Source organism: Gadus morhua, chromosome 19, assembly GCF_902167405.1.
Source record: "Gadus morhua chromosome 19, gadMor3.0, whole genome shotgun sequence".
NCBI classification, from domain to species: domain Eukaryota; kingdom Metazoa; phylum Chordata; class Actinopteri; order Gadiformes; family Gadidae; genus Gadus; species Gadus morhua.
In genome coordinates this window covers 3,552,531-3,573,982 of record NC_044066.1, presented here as the reverse complement: position 1 = coordinate 3,573,982, position 21,452 = coordinate 3,552,531, and the positions used below count along the sequence as shown (strand labels likewise).

The 21,452-nt window shown below is 48.7% G+C and overlaps 1 protein-coding gene across 5 annotated transcripts in view; it reads left to right on the top strand.

The window, feature by feature from the left end:
- The window catches only part of wdr7 (WD repeat domain 7), a 68,514-nt gene extending 51,328 nt beyond the window's left edge, over positions 1–17,186 (top strand). For 3 of the 5 annotated variants that reach the window (XM_030341434.1, XM_030341433.1, XM_030341432.1), the window contains 8 exons: positions 1,269–1,496; positions 8,720–8,906; positions 10,536–10,653; positions 11,801–11,950; positions 12,195–12,277; positions 12,396–12,495; positions 13,450–13,554; positions 15,134–17,186. In XM_030341434.1, the coding sequence (XP_030197294.1) occupies positions 1,269–1,496; positions 8,720–8,906; positions 10,536–10,653; positions 11,801–11,950; positions 12,195–12,277; positions 12,396–12,495; positions 13,450–13,554; positions 15,134–15,505 (1,343 nt within the window). In that variant the 3' untranslated portion in view covers positions 15,506–17,186. The remainder of the gene's footprint in view (positions 1–1,268; positions 1,497–8,719; positions 8,907–10,535; positions 10,654–11,800; positions 11,951–12,194; positions 12,278–12,395; positions 12,496–13,449; positions 13,555–15,133) is intronic. The other 2 variants (XM_030341436.1, XM_030341435.1) reach the window with 1 other exon arrangement.
- Positions 17,187–21,452: the final 4,266 nt, after the last annotated feature.

Below are 21,452 nucleotides of genomic sequence, written 5' to 3'. Positions count from 1 at the left end.
ACACACACACACACACACACACTTTTACAGAGGAACCGCTTCCAACTGTGCATCATGTGTAGTTCACTAATGCAGTTTTTTGTCCTGCTCTCATACACGCACGCACACACAAAGGGGCGTTTCGGGGTTCCCCTGTTGGACAATAGACAAGCACTCCCATCACTTAAGACACACACACACACACACACACACACACACACACACACACACACACACACACACACACACACACACACGGTCAGGGTCAGGGTCATGTTCATGGACCTTTTGAAGCGGTCAGCTATTTGCAAGTAGGCTGTGTGTGTGTGTGTGTGTGTGTGTGTGTGTGTGTGTGTGTGTGTGTGTGTGTGTGTGTGTGTGTGTGTGTGTGTGTGTGTGTGTGTGTGTGTGTACTGTGACTAATGGCTTTCACCTGCACAAAATGAAGTGTGCCTATTCACGCGTGCGCCTATACGATTTTGGTGACTGTGACATTGTGTGTGGGTGCCTGTGTGTGTCTGTGTGCGCGTGTGTGTGTTTGGGCTGGCGGTGTAACTAATGGTTAATGCTGGTACAATAGGCGCGTGTGTATTCTCTCCAGGCTGTTGAGGAGAGTAGAGTGAGGCAGCCTGCTGTTCTGCAGCCTTGAAAACCAGTGAAGAAAGGAGAGGCGGGCCGTCCCTCGCCCTCCTTAGGCGCACGGCTTACCCCCCCCCCCCCCCCCCCAGCGCCCATAAACCAACCCTGGAAACACACGGCTCCAAATAAACCTGTCCCCCCCTCGACAGGACGCACGACGCACGCAGTACAAGGACGGGGACTGGCTGTTTTCACAGTGGTGTCGCCCATCAGTCTGTCATGGATTAAATGAAAGCAGTGACAAAAATGATCCACACTTTATTGTTTGTTAACTGAACAAGCTTTGTGTAAGTCATGTTTGAACCCAGAGACGTCTCTCGTCTGTCCCTCACAGAAGGATGTTATGTTGGTTAGCATCATCGCTGCCCCACAAACATCTGTTCTGTAGCGATGCCATATGCCTCTCCTTTCCAACCTGAATCCGCCCCCTCATTACTTTACACTGTTAACAACTGGCCTTCTCCAGACATCACTACCCCCTTTCTCATTTTCTAATGAACTGCTAATTGACTGCATCTCCCCCCTGAATGCCTCAATGTTTGAGCCGACCATGTGAACATTTTCTGATCAGCCGTTGTTTCCCTGAACACGCTTGGTAAACGCTCATGATTCCTGCCCCACTAAACCAAAGCCTTGTGTGCATGTTGCAGGCTGTCTGTCCAACCTGCCACCCAACGCCAAGAAGATCTCCAACTCCTACGAGGAGCGGCGGAAGCAAGCCACCGCCATCGTGTTGCTAGGGGTGATAGGGGCAGAGTTTGGCGCAGAGATTGAGCCACCGAAGGGCGCTGGTAGGGCGAGGATGGGAGGACAAGCACCCGAGGGCTTTGGACCGGCCAGCGGAGGCTCCTCCAACTACTCTCTGGCCAGACACACCTGTAAGTACCAGAACACCTGCTGATACACCTGTAACACACCTGTAAGTACCAGAACACCTGCTAATACACCTGGAACACACACCTGTAAGTACCAGAACACCTGCTGATACACCTGTAACACACACCTGGAAGTACCAGAACACCTGCTAATACACCTGGAACACACCTGGAAGTACCAGAACACCTGCTAATACACCTGTAACATGCACCTGGAAGTACCAGAACACCGGCTGATACACCTGTAACACACCTGGAAGTACCAGAACACCTGCTAATACACCTGGAACAAACACCTGGAAGTACCAGAACACCTGCAACCACACCTGTAATTACTGCTAAACACACCTTGTGGCTAGAGTTACTACGGAAACTAAAATACATATTCATATTTTATCAATACAAGCAACAGAGTATAGATTCTGTGATATCGTATAGATCTTCTGGTGTGATCGGTTTAAACACACGTTTGACCCTCACTAAGCCCTGTGTGGTCACAGCACGGGTCCAGAGGCAGCAGCCAAACTACTCAACTCTCTAACACTAGAAACTTTTGTCATGGATTACAGCTTTTGCCAGGGATTACCATTGATTTCTACCTGAGAGACAGGCACACACACACACCTACACACACACGTACATGCACACACACACACGGTGAGATCAAAGGGCATCAGACCTGCACTAAGCAAAGCCTGTCTTCCGGCCCACCACCCCTCTGTCCTGATTGGCCGGGTCTGGGGGAATCCGCCCGGCGACAAGGCCTGTGGATACAGCGACGGCTGTGGAGCGTGATTGGCTCCTATCTCTGTTTTCAGGTGCACAGTATCTGCACTGTCATTAGTAACTTTTTGTTTGCGTAAGACTTTAAATAATTACATATTAGCCAATACCTTATGTAAAACTATGAAACCATATCAAATTTGTGTTAACATTACGAGACGGTTTACGGTCTTCTGATGAGGACCAGTAGCATCACTGGGTTAGTGTCACTGGGTTAGCGTCACAGAGTTAGCGTCACTGGGTTGGCGTCACGGGGTTGGCGTCACTGGGTTGGCGTCACTGGGTTGGCGTCACTGGGTTGGCGTCACGGGGTTGGCGTCACTGGGTTGGCGTCACTGGGTTAGCGTCACAGAGTTAGCGTCACTGGGTTAGCGTCACTGGGTTAGCGTCACTGGGTTAGCGTCACTGGGTTAGCGTCACGGAGTTAGCGTCACTGTGTTAGCGTCACTGGGTTAGCGTCACTGGGTTAGCGTCACGGGGTTAGCGTCACTGGGTTAGCGTCACAGAGTTAGCGTCACTGGGTTAGCGTCACGGGGTTAGCGTCACTGGGTTAGCGTCACTGGGTTAGCGTCACAGAGTTGGCATCACTGGGTTGGCGTCACTGGGTTAGCATCACTGGGTTAGCATCACTAGGTTGGCATCAATGGGTCAGCCTGCTGCCTCATCTTAAAACAAAGGAATAGGAAATGTAACATCATTATTAATGAATCTAGATTTTGTTTTACACACACACACACACACACACACACCCTCCATATTGCGGTGAGGACGATCCGTCATCGTGCGTGCCTTGCGTTGTTAACCAGAGGCTAACAGAGTCGTGTGGCGGGCCCTGCGGTGTGAGAGACACAGCATTATGTGTTCTGGAGTCAGAGGCGTTAACACAACCACGTCGTCCGCTCCTAGTGGGACGCACAACACACGCGTCACCGTGTAACACAACCACGTCCGCTCCTAGTGGGACGCACAACACGCGCGTCACCATGTAACACAACCACGTCCGCACCTAGTGGGACGCACATCACACCATGTAGCACAACCACGTCAGCTCTTAGTAGCACTGACAATGGCGGGAAAAATAGTTGAAGTGCTTCTTCTAGCCGTGCACGTTCACACACACTCTTGGGGGTTTTCTGTTTCTCAATTTATTTCTCTCGCTCTCTCCTGTTATGATATTGAGAGATGGATAGCTGTTGCGTGTGTGCTTGCACAAGTGTGTGAGCATGTGTGTGTGATAAATGAGAGCTGTCAGTACCATGAGAGAGAGAGAGAGAGAGAGAGAGAGAGAGAGAGAGAGAGAGAGAGAGAGAGAGAGAGAGAGAGAGAGAGAGAGAGAGAGAGAGAGAGAGAGAGAGAGAGAGAGAGAGAGAGAGAGAATATAATTGTTTTCATGGGAGATTGGGGAGGGGGGCGTTTGCTGAAGGAAAGAGGGAGCGATCGACTGATGACGAACTGGAAGGTGGAGAAGTACTGGCTTCAGTGATGGGGAGGGATGGATGGAGGGATGGAAATAGAGTAGCTTGGCATTCAACTTAATGCACACAATGTACTCACAATGCACACAACTTACACAAAGCAAGCACACATTTCAAATGCACAGAAAACACTAGGTCGCACTTTTCACACTATACACGCACAAAAACAACACAAACACATCATACTTTACTTGGGTTTACTTGGGTTGGTTTTGAGCTGGAGGGCTCAGGCCAAGATGTCTCGCATCTCCACCGCCAGTGTTGTAGCAACGTTACAGACACGTGCTACCGGCCCACTCCAACATTGAGTTCCTGTTCTGTCCAGTGTACCCAGGTGTTGGTGGAGTGTCAGGGAAAGTGTGAAGGAACGCATCAAGTGCTGACTTGAAAGTAGCCAGAGATGTTTGCACTTTGATGCTAGGAGGGACCACGTTATACAGTGCTGAGGCGCTCGAGGCGAATGAGTGGAACCTCAAGGTGTTAATGCTGCTGTCTTTCGATGATCCTAGTGGCCGACGGCAGGAAGTGCCGTGTCGTGAGGTCTCGCGAAAGTCGAGGTTCACAGCATTCGGGATGATGTTGTTGTAGATCTTCCAAACTAGGATGATGGTTTATCTCTCACGCCGCCGTTGGAGGGAGTACATGGATAGGCGATGGAGTCGATCCCAGTAGTTTGACGATCCAAGTCCCTGAATCTTCGCAGTAAAGGATCTTTGGACTGCTTCAAGTTGGGTAATATCGCACTGCAGGTGAGGAGACCACAGTGGACAGCAGTATTCCAGGTGGGACCGCACATAGGATTTGTAGAGTAGCATCATGGTGGCTACATCCCTGGAGGTGAAAGTGCGTAGCACCCAGCTAGCCATGTTCTTTGCCTTGGAGGATTTCATAGCTATGTGTGTTCTCCAGTTGAGGTTGACATCAACATAGACGCCCAGGTCTTTCACATGGTCGGAACCATGGAGGACTTGTCCAGATGGTAAGGTGTAGGGCTGCTTCCAGTCAGGCAGTTTGCCGTGCTGCAGAAGCTGGAACTTTTCCTCGTTAGGTTCCATGTTGTTGGCCTCTGCCCAGTTGACCACAGAGAGGAGATCTTCTTCGAGAAGGATGCGATCAACATGCGAGGATATGTCTTTGTGGAGCTTAGAATCATCTGCAAACACTTTGATTTTGCTGTGTTTGACAACAGAGAAGATGTCATCGATATAGATGAGGAAAAGAAGGGGGCCTAGGACGGTACCCTGAGGGACCCCACTGATGACTTCTATGGTTGAGGACCTGACTCCATCTACAATGACGTGCTGCTTCCGGCCCGCCAAGAAGCTAGCAATCCAGTCGTAGAGCTTGCCTTTGATGCCGAAAGATCGCAGCTTCTTTAAAATAATTTTGTGATCTACCTTATCAAAGGCTTTACTGAAGTCAAGGTAAATCACATCCGCATTTCTGTCGAGGTCGCACATGATGTCCTCGATGTGATGAAGGAGCTGGGTGAGGCAGTTTTTTCCGGACTGAAACCCGTGGTGGTTAGGGTTGAACATGTTGTTCAGTTTAAAGAAGCTAACCATCTCTTTGCGAATCATGCGTTCGCAGAGTTTGATGAGATGCGAGGTCAGGGAGACCGGTCTGTAGTTGGCCGCCACGGCCTTACTGCCCTTCTTGAAGATGGGGATGATACTTTGGGAGCGGAACATATCGGCGATGTTTGGAGTATCAAATGACAGCTGCCAGAGTTTCGCTATGGATGGAGCTAGAGCGTCTTTACATTCTCTCAAGACGAGAGCAGGGAACTGGTCTGGGCCAGGAGCGGAGAACTTCCCTGTTTCCCTAATGGCTGTAAGGACGTCGTCAATTGTGAATAGTATGCTGGAGAGTTCTTCTGCAGGTGCTTCTCCGAGTTGCACGCTTTCAGCGTCGACATTATCCGGATTGCTGAAGGCCTTCTGGTACTGTTTCTGGAGGATGTTGCCCATAACAGTGGGGTCAGACTGCAGGTTGTTTTCCTCGTCTGCAAGAGGACCGACTGGCGACTTGAATAGCTGTAGGTCATCATACATAATGACCTACAACCTCCTCCTCAGCTTCCTCCTTTCCTTCCTTCATCCTTTCTTTCTTCTTTCCGTCCGTCCGTCCGTATGTTCTTTCTTCCCTCCTTCCTTCCTCTCTTCCTTCCTTCCTTTCTTCCTTCCTTCCTTCCTTCCTTCCTTCCTGTCTTCCCCCCTTCCTTCCTTCCTTCCTCCCTTCCTCTCGTCCTTCCTTCCTGTCTTCCCCCCTTCCTTCCTTCCCTCCTTCCTGTCTTCCCCCCTTCCTTCCTTCCTTCCTTCCTTCCTTCCTTCCTTCCTTCCTTCCCTCCTTCCTTCCCTCCTTTCTTCCTCTCTTCCTTCCTTCCTGTCTTCCCTCCTTCCTTCCTTCCTCCCGGTCTCAGCTGCCCCAGCGTCTCTCTGGGTGTGAGTGTGTTGAGTGTTCAGTGCCTTAACTACAGAGTCATTAGGGGCGACTGATGCTTAGTCAATAGTAATGTGTTCATTAGGAACCGGCCTTTAAACAAACATGTCAGCACTGAGATATAGAGCTTCCTGCTGGGGGAACGGCTAGACCCAGCCAATCACGGGCCAGTCTGGGAAAAACAGCAAGAGAAGAGACTGTCGATCTTCAGCTGGCTATACTTCCATCGTTCTCAGCGTGGCTAGTGCAGTGTTTGATGCTTGGAACGTCGACAATGGAACCGTTATGGTCGCTGGGGGTGATGAGACTCGAACCCTCTGACGCCCCTAACCTTTAGCGAGTGTGGTCAGATAGGAATTTGTATTGATCCGCCTCTCTCTCCATCTTCTCTCTCTCTCTCTCTCTCTCTCGCTCTCTCTCGGCTCTCTCTCGCTCTCTCATCTCCAATAGAGATATATAATTTTATATATATATATATTATAGTCTGAGACGTGGCTCTGTTGTAGTATAATATCCTCTGGGGTCAGGGGTCAACCTGTTAGATTGTGTCACATTAAACACACCAAACAAACAAGAGAGCCTAGCGAGTGTGAACATGTACCAGGAATTTTATGAGCGATGAGAAAGCCCTCCGGCATTCATCAACCTGACAGCCTCACACACGCACGCACGCAAGCGCACACGCACGTATCCAATGTGTGTTCAATAAGGGATATTGGCAAAACCATGGGAAACTAAATGATCCTGACTTATGCTATTTAGAAACATGGCTAACCAAACACGCACACACACCTCACCATCTCAGCCTTATTAATCCATCTATCTATATCCAACCATCTAGTCACAATAACAATATAGTAATGGGACATGGATGTGGTGTGATGGGTAGCAGCTGTAGCCTGAGTCCCTCCCAGTCTGGCGTTATCATCGTCTGCTAAACCTTTGTTTAGGTGCTCAGCGCATTGGTCAGTGTTGACCTTTCTTCTTCCTGTAGGGAGATCGCTAATGGCCCGATGGTCTATAATGTTGTTTCTGTCCCAGACTCCCAATCCCAGCTAGTTCTCCTATTCATAGTTCATCTGTGGTCATGTAGTCCTCCTTTAGGTCCTCCGCGAGGTCCCGCCCGCTCCAGACACACCGCGCTAATCTCATCAGCAGAGTCTGCCGGCATTTTATCATCAGCCCGCCTTAAATGGCAAAACATCATCTCTTATTGGTTTACACACACACACACACACACACACACACACACACACACACACACACACACACACACACTGCCTAAAGACGGGACTACGAAGGGAGAGAGATATGGCTATAGCAGGAATGCTAACTGTGTTAGCATCATGGGGTCAGACCGTTGTAATGTACAGGCTGTGACAGATAGAGCGCTAACCACGTTAGCATTGTCATGCTAGGTTGTTGTAGGCGATCAAGACTGAGAGATGGACATCAGTGCTAATGTCATTAGCTGCTGCATTAGGCCCGTCGCTAAAGAGCCAGACAATGAGAGTTGTTGATAAAAGATGTTCTTATCATAGCGTTATGGCAGGCTTATCCTAGATTAGTATGTTACATGGTTAGCGTTGGGGACTGAAACGGTCTATGACAAATGCATCACTCTCCCCAGCTCTCTCTGCCCCTCTCTCTTACTGTATTTCTCTCTCTCTCTCTCTCTCTCTTAACTATTTTCAATTCACCATTTGAAGGGAGATTCTACGTGTGTAAAACCCTTGTGTTTAATAGAAAACATCCCATAATCGTCTTTGGTATCCAAGTGACTCGTCCCTAGAAGTAGAATATTAATCATGGATGGTCAGATGTTGAGACCATCGTTTTCCACATCAGCCAGTGGAACATAAATATCAGAAGAGCAATTATAGATATTGTTTATATTGAATTCATAGAGTTATCCCAGCTAAGATAGTCCATGAGAATAATGATAATACCAGTAAAAGATCATGTTTCTACTGTGATTCTATTGTCTACCAGGTCAGATAGTCCAGTACAATACCAGTAATGGATAATGTTCTACTGTGGTTCTGTAGTCCAGTACAACACCAGTAATAGATAATGTTCTACTGTGGTTCTATAGTCCAGTACAATACCAGTAATAGATAATGTTCTACTGTGGTTCTATAGTCTAGTACAATACCAGTAATAGATAATGTTCTACTGTGGTTCTATAGTCCAGTACAACACCAGTAATAGATAATGTTCTACTGTGGTTCTATAGTCCAGTCCAATACCAGTAATAGATAATGTTCTACTGTGGTTCTATAGACCAGTACAACACCAGTAATAGATAATGTTCTACTGTGGTTCTATAGTCTAGTACAACACCAGTAATAGATAATGTTCTACTGTGGTTCTATAGTCCAGTCCAATACCAGTAATAGATAATGTTCTACTGTGGTTCTATAGTCCAGTACAACACCAGTAATAGATAATGTTCTACTGTGGTTCTATAGTCCAGTACAACACCAGTAATAGATAATGTTCCACTGTGGTTCTCCTGTCCACCAGGTAAGGCGCTGACCTTCCTGCTGCTCCAGCCCCCCAGCCCCAAGCTGCCTCCCCACAGCACCATCCGCCGCACAGCCATCGATCTGATTGGCCGTGGCTTCACCGTGTGGGAGCCATATATGGACGTGTCGGCGGTGCTCATGGGCCTGCTGGAGCTCTGCGCCGATGCTGAGAAACAACTGGCCAAGTAGGAAACAGTACACACGCGCATGGTTACACTGACGCTGATGTGAAGCCCTTCTCTGATCTGATTGGACGGTGTCACAGTGATGTCACGATGTGTGGCTCGCACCTACAGGAACAGACGCTGTGGCCTGCTACAACAAAGGACTTAGGTTCAGCTTATAAAAGGGTTTGATAGTCACTAGTCATGATCACTGGGTTTGTAGTAGTGGTGTTATGGTGTGTGTGTGTGTCTGTGTGTGTTTGTGTGTGCATGGGATGCGCGTGTTCAGCTCTTCACCGATTGAACATCATCTAAACCCTGATGTCCACACACACACACTCACACACACACACACACACACACACACAATAATACTATATGTTGTTGCGTCTCACCATGTGAATGAACTAATAGATTTTCTAGCCTTGACTCCCACCAAAATCAATACTCCAATCCTGTGTGTCTGTGTGCGGTTGTGGGAGTGTCTGCGTGTGTGTGTGATGTTGTGAATGCAGTCGTGCTGCCCGTTTCAGCCACAGTGTGCTGCATGGAAGCTAACAGACAGACAGAGAGAGAGGTTGGCTGTTTGTCAGCACATCTGTGTCTTTCTGTGTAGTTAGTTAGTTGAGTGCTGCATGCAGCGCTCAACTAACTAACTACATTGTTCTTCTTAAGGGGGACATATATGAAAACAACCCTTTTCCTGGGATTTGGGGTGTTGTTTTTGGGTCTCTGGTGCTCCCAAACGCATATAAACTTTGAAAAAAGTCTGTACATGATTTTTTGAGTGAGATATTAATTTCTGTGAGTACCCCGCCTACAGTTACCAAACGAGCGAGTCGGTTTCGGCGCCCCCTCCTACGTAGGAAGGGGGCACAGTTGATTATTACCTCCCACTTTTCCACTCCCCTCCAATCAGAGCATCGCTAAGATTTTGTGGACCAGCGGACGAGCAGCTCAGGCGGGGGGGAACTCGGCGGCAGCCCTGCAGCTAAGCTCCGGGAGTACAATCCCTTTCCCTGCCGGCGGCACCGCCGGAGCTGCCGGACTGCCGCTGAAGCTTCGGCGGCAGTCCGGAGGAGGAGACATGGAGGAGAAAGGGATTGTACTCCAGGAGCTGAGCTGCAGTGTACTCTTGTACTTCAAATGTTTAAGACGTAACTAAATACATTTTCAACCCTTTACCTACGTTCAACCCATTTAACAAATCGACACACTTGTACCTTCAATAATATCCAAACGGAATTTCGATATCATTTACACTTTCTTCAGAATCACAGTTTTAGTTTCATACCGGCTTCGTTTTCAGTTGGTCTCATTGATTTACGTTGACACTGGAGCGTGAGGACGTACAGCAATGTTGCCAGATTTAGCGTTTTTTCCCGCTCTATTGGGCTACTTATAATCACGCACCGGCACGCTATTCTCTTAAAGACACACACACACACACACACACACACACACACACTATGTGGCTTTATTATCTCTCTTTTATCTCTCTCTTTTATCTCTCTCTTTCTCTCTCTCTCTCTCTCTCTCTCTCTCTCTCTCTCTCTCTCTCTCTCTCTCTCTCTCTCTCTCTCTCTCTCTCTCTCTCTCTCTCTCTCTCTCTCTCTCTCTCTCTCTCTCTCTCTCTCTCTCTCTCTCCAGCGTCACCATGGGTCTCCCTCTCAACCCTCCGGCGGACTCTGCTCGCTCGTCCCGCCACGCTCTCTCTCTCATCGCTACGGCTCGGCCACCTGCCTTCATCACCACCATCGCTAGAGAGGTAAGAACCAACGAGCCAATCAACTGTCTCTAACACATCACCTGTCTCTACCTCATCAACTGTCTCTAACACATCACCTGTCTCTACCCCATCACCTGTCTCTACCTCATCACCTGTCTCTACCCCATCACCTGTCTCTACATCATCACCTGTATCTATCCCCATCACCTGTCTCTACCTCATCAACTGTCTCTAACACAACACCTGTCTCTACCTCATCACCTGTCTCTACCCCATCACCTGTCTCTACCTCATCAACTGTCTCTAACACATCACCTGTCTCTACATCATCACCTGTCTACCTCCATCACCTGTCTATCTACATCACCTTTCTCGATCTACATAACCTGTCCCTATCCCCATCACCTGTCTATCTACATCACCTGTCTCTTTCTCCATCACCTGTCTATCCTCATCACCTGTCTCTATCTACATCACCTGTCTATCTACATCACCTGTCTACTTAGATCACCTGTCTATCTGCATCACCTGTCTACCTAGATCACCTGTCTATCTACGTCACCTGTCTCTTTCTCCATCACCTGTCTACCTACATCACCTGTCTATCTACATCACCTCTCCACCTACATCACCTGTCTATCTACATCACCTGTCTCTGTCTACATCACCTGTCTATCTATATCACCTGTCTATCTACATCACCTGTCTATCTACGTCACCTGTCTATCTACATCACCTGTCTATCTACATCACGTGTCTCTACCTCCATCACCTTCTCTATCTACATCACCTGTCCATCTACGTCACCTGTCTATCTACATCACGTGTCTCTACCTCCATCACCTGTCTCTCTCTACAACAGCTGTCTATCTACATCCCCTGTCTATCTCTATCACCGGTCTCTAGCTCAATCGACTTTCTACCTACAGCCCCTGCCTCACTCATACCAACACATTGCACATGAAGAACCCACAGTGGGACCCACAGTGTTTCTATGTGTTCTGATCTTGTGTATGTTGTGTATATAACTATGAGCCATCTTGGTACTGAACCCTAGAGGAGTGTGGGGGACCTGAAGGCAGAGTTCCCCTTGGGCTCCCCCACACTCCTCCAGCGTTCAGCAGCCAGATGGCTGTGAGGTGGTGACCGGCGCTGTGTGGCTCAGTCTAACCGCTGTGTGTCTCAGGTCCACAGGTTCAATGCTGCCCAGGCCAACTCCCAGTCCCAGCAGAACGTCCACACCAGCACCCTGGCCCGGGCCAAGACCGAGATCCTCAGGGTGATCGACATACTCATAGAGAAGATGCCTGGAGACGTAGTGGATCTACTGGTGGAGGTATAGAATATAGGTTATTCTATCTGATATATCATTCTGTATCGTATATTTATAGACTCATATCTGATATCATACCAAGTTCTGTCCTCTCCTCTCCTCTCTGCCCATCTCTCCTCCTGTTATCCTCTCCTCCCTCCTTCTCTTCTTCTCTATCCTCTCTTCCTCTCCTCGCTCCCCATCTCTCCTCCTTCTCTCCTCCTCCTCCTTCTCCTCCCCTCTCCCCCCCCCCCCCTCTCCTCTCTAGGTGATGGACATCATCATGTATTGCATTGAGGGTTCACTGGTCAAGAAGAAAGGACTGCAGGAATGCTTCCCTGCTATCTGCAAGTAAGACATCTCCCTCGCTCTCTGTCTTACGGCCGCTCTCTCCGTCTGTATCCTCTGGTCGTGTTCTATTCATAATGATGTTGTGTATGTATTCAAAGGAGTGTGTGTGTGTTCGTAGGTTCTACATGGTGGGCTACTGTGACCGAAGCCACCGCATCGCAGTGGGGGCACGCCAGGGCTCCGTGGCGCTGTACGACGTCAGGACCGGGAAGTGCCAGGTACCCTCCCCACACCTGAGGCCCCGGGGGCAGTGAGGGCCCTGGGATGATGAGGCAGAACTCCAGCCCCGCTGGTCGCCCTAGTAACCAGGAGTGTATAACCCAGGCTGGTGTGGAGGGGTGGGGTCAAGGGGAGCAGGCAGGTCTGTCTGGGGGTCACCCTGCTCAAGCAGTCTGAGGGCCATCCAGTCAGAGGGGGGCCGAGGGCCACACAGGGCGGAGCCGGGACCTCACTCCCACTGTTAGGACATGTACTGAGAGCTGTGACGGGCTGATGATCACCAGTCTATCACCAGGAGACACGGGCACGCACGCACACACACACACACACACACACAGACACAGACACAGACACAGACACACATACACACACACACACACAGAGACACAGACAGACAGACAGACAGACAGACAGACAGACAGACAGACACACAGACACACAGACACACAGACACACAGACACACAGACAGGGGGAGACAGTGATGGAGTGAAATAGAAAGTCGGATTAATTATATTCTGTGTTTTATAAATGTTGTTGTGAGGTTGTACGAACATAAACATTCTTAAATTATCCAGGAACGTCATTCTCACATCATCCAGACGGAGAGAGGATGTGTGTGTGTGTGTGTGTGTGTGTGTGTGTGTGTGTGTGTGTGTGTGTGTGTGTGTGTGTGTGTGTGTGTGTGTGTGTGTGTGTGTGTGTGTGTGTGTGTGTGTGTGTTAGGGGGGTCCTCTATTGCCCATCTTGTGTGAGGTGTTATTGCGTTACACACAGAGCAAGGTGCAGAAACATCTGTCAGGACCAGCGTCTGATGGAATTACCCCCACTGTGTGTGTGTGTTTGTGTTGGTGGGTGTGTAGGTGGGTAGGTGTGTTTCTACCCATACCAGCACATAACAGCCTTGATAAATATGATGCCTAACTCTGTGTGTGTGTGTGTCTCCTCTTTCTAGAACATCCATGCTCATAAGGGTCCAATCACTGCGGTGTCATTCGCTCCTGATGGCCGTTACCTAGCAACCTACTCCAACCTAGAAAGCCATATCTCCTTCTGGCAGGTAACCAACGCACACAAACGCAATGTAGACGCACACACACACACACACACGCACACGCACACGCACGCGCGCGCGCGCACACACGCACGCATACAAACGAGTAATGTAGACACATACACACACATAATGTAGACAAACACACACCACACACACACATAATGTAGACAAACAAACACACACACACACACACGCACACAATGTATAAAAACACGCACACACACAATTCAGACACACACACACACACACACAGAGTAATGGTAAATGCACTTCATTTATATAACGCTTGTTTATCCAGTTATTGATGCAATCATTTCCTAACATTAACCATTCCTACACACACACACACAGTCACACACACACAGAGCTGTAAACCCTGCACGGTAACAGGCAGCTTGTGGGGCGGGGAGGGTGAGGTGCCTTCCTCAGGGACACCTGTGGTGTGGATCTGTAACTACGTGAACTACGTTCACACCAAAAGCTGTAAACGATGCAAAATCGCCGAATAGCTCAAAACGCGGCGCGGACAAAAATGTGTACAGCTCATATCGCTCTTGTGCGTATGTTTACTTGGACCCACGCCGGCGAGAGATATCTACATTCCGATTGGCTGGCGGTCATTTACAGCCGAAACGCTACTAGCTCATTTGCAAAGAGTTGAGCTGTTTTCAACTCTTATTTGGAGCTTTACAGTTTTAAAGCTATCGCTCCTTTTGCTTTATCGCGCATGGCTAATAGAAAGTGAATGGGCGTTTATCGCTCGAAACGCTTTATAGCTGTTGGTGTGAGCGTACAGTAACTCCTCCCGCTGAGGAGGGGAGCCTACAGTACGACGTCACAACACTCCACCAATCACAGGCTGATGTGTCAATAATAATGCTAGTCAACCACTCTGGCAGGAGACTAGATTTAATAAGGGTCTACCTACTGGTAAACTGATTAATGGTAAACACACACACACACACACACACACACACACACACACATAGACACACACTCACACTTTCTCAATCAGTTTATCTCCGTCTATCTCTGTTTCATCCATCACTCACACAGACCGAAAAGAAACACACACACTCACATAGATACACGCACACACACACACCCACACACAGACACACACAGACACAGACTCACTAATGGTATTTACTGTAAGTATAAACCACCGCCGGCTGGACGGCTGCAGTGGTAACGAGCTGGCAGACACTGAGTCTGTCACACACGCACGTACACACACGCACGCACACACGCAGTCAGTCAGTGTCTATCCTCTCTACTCACACACACACACACACACACACTGTGTGGTCCACACACTGATCCATAGGCTGTATCAGTAGTATAGTAATATAAGCAATTTATAAAATAACAAAATTAGAATAAGTCATTTTCCAATGTAGTATTCCGAACTTCTAAATCAGCACTTATAATAAAGGTTTTAGTCCAGTATTAATAAAGGTTTTATCTCAGTATAATATTTAATCTCAAAATGAACATCAATCCACATTATTACCCAGTATAATCCCTGATCTCCAAATGAACACCAGTACACCCAGTCTAACCAGTACCCCCCCTGCTCCAGATGAACACCAGTACACCCAGTCTAACCAGTACCCCCCCTGCTCCAGATGAACACCAGTCTGCTGGGCAGCATCGGCATGCTGAACTCGGCCCCCCAGCTGCGCTGCATCAAGACCTACCAGGTGCCCCCGGTGCAGCCCGCCTCGCCCGGCTCCCAGAACCACCTCAAGCTGGCCCGCCTCATCTGGACCTCCAACCGCAACGTCATCCTCATGGCCCACGACGGCAAGGAGCACCGCTTCATGGTCTGATTGCCCCCTGCTCGCGCCACTTCCTGCCCGCGCAACTTCCTGCCCTCCACACTTCCTGCTCGGGCCGCTCCCCGTCTGGCCCCGAGCTGGGGGGGTTTCTGGGAGGTCTATTGAGGGTCTAACGTACTAGGGGGCCGTGAGGGGTCTTTGGTCTGAAGCGTTTAGTGTTAAAGTGAATCTGAAGATATAATGTCTGTACATACTAGAATACTACGCTTTAGTGGTAAGATAAAGATTAAGATAAAATGTACGTATTATTTAGTAGAAACACCAGATAGTTGTGAACTATACAAACCTTTCAACTCTCAAAGCGTTTAGTCAGAAAATGTAAACCTTTGAAGGGGTATGTTTGGCGATACAACATTTTGTTTACTTTATTATCACCAATATTAGATCATTTTGGAAAATATTTGCTCCAAGGCCGTCTGGATTTGAACCACCACCCCGCTACACTGAGTTGGTTAGGTTCATGACCGCTGGCCAATGAAGGGTTCTTTTACTGCTTGAATCTGATAGTTTGTTCTTCGTGCTTCTGGATTGGCTGTAGATAATGTTTTTTGTTGCTCGGTTACCGTGGCGGTGGACCCAAACACACCTGTTTACATTGTTGTTGTTGTTGTTGTGTTTGTTTCATGCATTCCTATTTAAGGGTGGTTGGTTTCACCGCCCTGGCCTCAGCCCCCGGAGGAGGAGCCAGGAGGTCATGTGATCTGAACCCACCAATAGGGCGCGGCCCCACCGGGGCCCAGCCCTTGTGGGGCGCTTTGTGATGTGTGTTGTCGTTGTGTATTGCTGTTGTGGTTGATGGTATCAACGTTCCCCTTTCGAAGGGTTTCCCCCAGTGTTTGTGCAACAGTGTGTGTGCGTGTGAGTGTGTGTTTTCAAATCCCAAAAGTTAATGCGCCCTATTCCCAAGTCTCTTGTATATTACACATTTCCCTCATATAAAACGTATAATCAGATGTATGTGTCTGTGTGTGTGTGTTTTTATATACACCCAGAATGGTAGGCTCGCGTGTGGTGTAATCATCACCACACCGTGTGATGCCTTGACGGTAGATTCAGGTGCTGGTCCGTCGCTATGGGAACCAGGCGGGGTACATACCTTAGCCTGCTAATGAAGATGGCTATCAATCGGCCTCTTCTTCTATTCTCTTCACTCTTTTCTCATTCCGACCTTCAGTTCTCCTCCTGCCTCTTGTCCTTTGCTGCCTGCCTGCTCCCATCTCTCCTGCTCCTCCTCCCAAATCCCTCCTCTGTCTCCTCCTCACTCTCTCTATCTCCTCCCCTATCTCCTCCTTCATGTCTCCCCCTTCCTGTCTCCTCCATCCTGTCTCCTCTCCTCTGAGCCACTCACACGCTACACACCTATAAACTGAAGCGTGTCGAAGCTTTTCACACCTCCATTTTATTTACCAGGTTGTCAGCTGGGATTTAGAATTGTGCAGACACAGACACAGACACACGCACACACATACACACACACACACACACACACACACACACACAAACCGGTCTGAATGGATGAGAGTGGAGATCATAACATCTTGTTTACCTTCTCAACTAAAGAGAGGGAGGTGAAAGGATCAGAGATTGGGCATACAGACAGACAGGAAGATGTGTGTGTGCTTATGTGTTTATCCACAGAATGATTTGTTGCATGTAAATATGACCCTGTGACAAAAAAAAGATATATACTTTAAAGAATATATAGATATATACTATATACATCATGTGCTGTGATTAATTCTCTTGTGTTGAAACTTGTTGACTGTCAATAAAGATATGTGAAAACAAACATGATTCATGTCCTTTCCTTCTGCTGTGGCTTGTTCTATGAATATTTACATATATTAAGCATAGTGTGTGTACAGTCCTTATCGACGCTGTATGATATGAGCTGTGGTGAGGCTAGAGGCAGTCTTTGTCCTCCTAATGACCACCCCCTCCCCCTCTGTCTCCCAGACCACAGCATTTATTTTCATTAGTTCTTCATGCAATTGTTGTGTTGCCTCTTTATTAAAGCTGTCTCTCCCACTTCACCTCTCCCTCGTTCTCTCTGTCCTTCCTTCTGTTATTACCTCCCTTTGACTTCTGCCTGATCCCCTCCCCCCCTCCGTCTCTCTCCCCCCTCCGTCTCTCTCCTGCCCTCCCCCCTCCATCTCTCTCCCCCCCTCCGTCTCTCTCCTCCCCTCCCCCCTCTGTCTCTCTCCCCTCCCCCCTCACCCCTCCGTCTCTCTTCCCCGCCCCTCTTGGTTGCTGTGTTCCTCCTCTCCCCCCTCTCCTCCCCTCCTGGTCGCTGTCCCCCCCCCCCCTGTGTGTGTCTTTAATACACTGGTTTTTGCTGGTCAACATATTGACCGCATTGATCCAGATGTGGAATGTGGAGAGACCCCCTGCCTGTGTTCCAATGTCTGCCTTGACGTTAAACATCTGCTACACCCCCACCACCACCTCCCTACACCTCCACCTCCCTACACCCCCACCCTCACCTCCACCTCCCTAACCCCACCCAGCACCCGTCCAGTGTTACCTCTGGGAACAGAAACACTGTCCACACCGACCTCCTCTCAGTATATCTCTGTTCTTGGATTTCGATTTGTACGTTTGGATCTGCCGACGTTGTAATGTACGGGTCTTTTCCCCCCCAGGGGTGGTGGGGGTCTTTGGGTCTTGGTGGGGGTCTTCTGGTCTTGGTGGGGGTCTTTGCGTCTTGGTGGGGGTCTTTGGGTCTAGGTGGGGTGTCTGGGTCTGGGTGGGGGTCATTAGGGGATGCAGGGGGCTCTCTGTTCGATTCCAAAGTCTCTCCAAGCCGATGATGAAAGGAGTTAAGAGAAGCAGATCCTAGGGTGGATTCGCTGCATAAGTGATGAGCGATCAATACGTAACGTTAGGGAGAGGAGTTCCTCAAAACACTGAAAAAGAACCGCAGAACCCGGGCTGCTGGGTCGCTCGCTCTTTTAATTAATCATTCATAATTCAAACATTTACATTCTGGATTGATTGAACCCGACCAGCCCCTAATGAGGCTGGGGTACGTGCGGTTTGTTGATTGGATCCAATAAGTACGAAACTCTGCAACAAAACTCACACTTTGGTGTCAGAGAGTCAACAAAACGACAGCATGGAGTATTTATGTGTGTTTACCTTCTGTGGTTCTCTCTTAACCCGTCAAAACACCAACACGTTGAGTGCGAGCCCCAGATCAGCGCGTTTACAGCCGTTAGTAACCTTAAGCCTCGCTAAGCCCCGACGCTGGTACACGCTGGATCATTAAGGAGATGGCCGCCGTTCCTCCTGACAGCCCTTTAATACCGCCGGCCGGGATTATCAGAGCGCGGGGTCCCAGGAGGGGCCGACTTAGCGCGAACCTCTCCTCTCCCCCTCGGCTCCCACAGAGTTATCCGTAGTTAACAAACTCATTATTATCCACACGCGGTCTGAACCTCTGCCTTCTGGTTCCACCGGGCGTTGGGAGGTGGAGGTGAGACGCAGGCGTTCTGTAGCAGGCTGCTACAGATCGCCTGCCTCTGGCGTCCCCACTTTCAGGGGCCCTTCCAAAGTGGCAATTTAATCCCAAGGGAAGTTGTTGAAAAGTATGAGAGCGTGCTACAAGTATGAAGAGGCGCTCGTCCCCGACTGCAGAGGGCCTGGGACGAGGGGGCGGAGGTTTGGCTCAGTCGGTCTCGGTTCAGTAGAACACGAGTCAATATGGAGACGCTGTCGTCACAGTGACTCGTGGTGACCTGAGGTCCGTGTTTAGGAGCAGGCAGGGGCATCGAGGGGCATCGGGACGGAACCCAGAACCACAAACACCCGCGCCACTCTGCGTTCCTGCCCCGTGATGTTATGGTCTAAGGCTTAATTTATTCATTATATTCATTCAAGTCTATTATCTGTTGACATCAGAGTCCAACAGGATGTTAATTATAGAGTATATTAGTTATTGATATTATTCAGATTTCCAAGGCCGTGATGAACATTACAGAATGTACTACAATGTTCAAAAATTCATTCATTACCGTCAAACTGAAAATACAATTGAGTCATTTAGCAGACGTTTTCATCCAGAGGGCTCCTGTCGCAGTCTGGGGTCCCTCTCTTCCCTTCTACCTGAGAGGGAAGAGGAGAGGAGGGGAGAAGAGGAGGAGTGGAAAACAGAGAGGAGAGGAGAGAGAGGAGAGGAGAGGAGGGGAGAGAGAGGAGGAGAGGAGAGAGAGGAGAGGAGAAGAGAGGAGGAGAGGAGGGGAGGAGAGAAGAGGAAAACAGGAGGAGAGATGGAGAGTTGAGAAGGGCAATAGAGAAGGAGAAAGAGGAGATATAGAGAAGCTTCTCCCCACATCGATATTCTCTCTGACTCCAGCTGTGCTGAATCACAGGCTCTGTGTTCTTAACCTATCAAAATACCCCTTTCTCCCCCCACTCTCTCTATCCCCGAACGTATCTCCACCTCTCTTATTCTACCTCTCTCTAGCCTAACCCCCTCCCGCTCCATCTCCTCCTCATCCATCTATCTTTAAGGAGGGGTCCGGGGGGCTTTAAGCACACATCGCTGTAGTGTTCTGATCTCCTCTTCATCCGCCTGCTCTTGTCATCTGCATCGACCGTCTCTTTAGACGGAGACGCTGGGAGCTTTTGTCCCACGTTTAAGTATGCGTGGAAACTGGTGCGGGATTAGGAGAATTTAGTTATGGTATGTTCTGTTGGAAAGCTCAAGTTAAGTGGAGCATTTAAAACAGTTTGTCGGGATAAAGGCGTCGAAAGTAGGCCACGCTAAAGTTGGAGAGAAAGCCGGATCAAATCTCTATTCCCTGTGTCCTGTTTTACTTTCTCATGTTCACTAAAGTAAAAGTACATGCAGAGTGCATTTAGGTGTTAGCCATGTCAGTTGAATACTAATACAGCTCCCCCTGCATCCTTACCTATCTTTCAATCTATCTAGCTGCATTATAGACATATATCTGTCTATACAACTATGTTCATGCCTTTTAGCTGAATTCCATTAGCTAGCTAAATGCTATCAGCTAATTAAACGCTATAGGTTCTCTAATGCTATCGTATATGCTACCAGGTAGCTATATGCTATCAGGTAGCTCCATGCTGGCAGCCCACTGGAGCAGGAAGGCGGGTGCAGCCTTTAAGTCAGCTGTAGCCTCACGGTCCATTTGAAGAGATCAATACATTAGAGGAACCGTAACACCAGAGTCTCACACTGCTTGGGTTTCATCATCTCACACTTAACCGCTCCGATTCGTACACCGGAGGGCAGAACGATTGATTACATTTCAAAATAAAGAGCTACTTGATAAATATTTTACATCTGCACGCGTCAATAAATAACTCCTTAATACGCCGTTGAACTAAATCAGATACAGCAACAAAGGAGAACACACTTTACTCACAGATCTGCGTGGATGCGTGTCCGCGCGGATATCGATGGTCTGCTTATGAAACGGTGATGGGAGATGAATTGGACATCAAAACATCCTGTCTGTGTGTACGCCATGTTCCTATAAATGACGTTGCTGCTGATTGGCCCTCACCGTGCCCCTGATTGATGTGAGCGCAGGCCGGTCGTGTTCCCTGGTGCTTCGAGCCAGAGGCGCCCGTAAACCACTGAAATATACAGAAAATGCAGTCAAACTGCCGTGAAATACGGCGATTCCTACAGGGAGCCACAGTCACTGCAATGTGTGTGCTCTTTGTTTGGTGTGCCATGAGTTTCCTACCAACTCCCTGTATATCATATTAACTTTATTTTGTATTGTTGCTGCTATGTTGAGGTGTTCGGCTGTTTAGGATCCAATCCTAAGAATACTAAGAGTACTCTTTGTGCACTTGTACAATAAGATGTAATAAAAGTAATTCCGATTCCTTGTTTGCTCTGCTTGAGCGGTTGGCCAAATGTTGAACCCTCACAGCCTCATCAAGTTTGCCCCGGAGCCGTTCATCATGAAATAAACTCATTATTAGACAGATACCACAGACTGACACACAGCAGACACTGACAGAGGCGTTCACACGGTGCTCATGACCGGTCGCAGGCGGTGGTGTGTTGGAGGCCTGCTG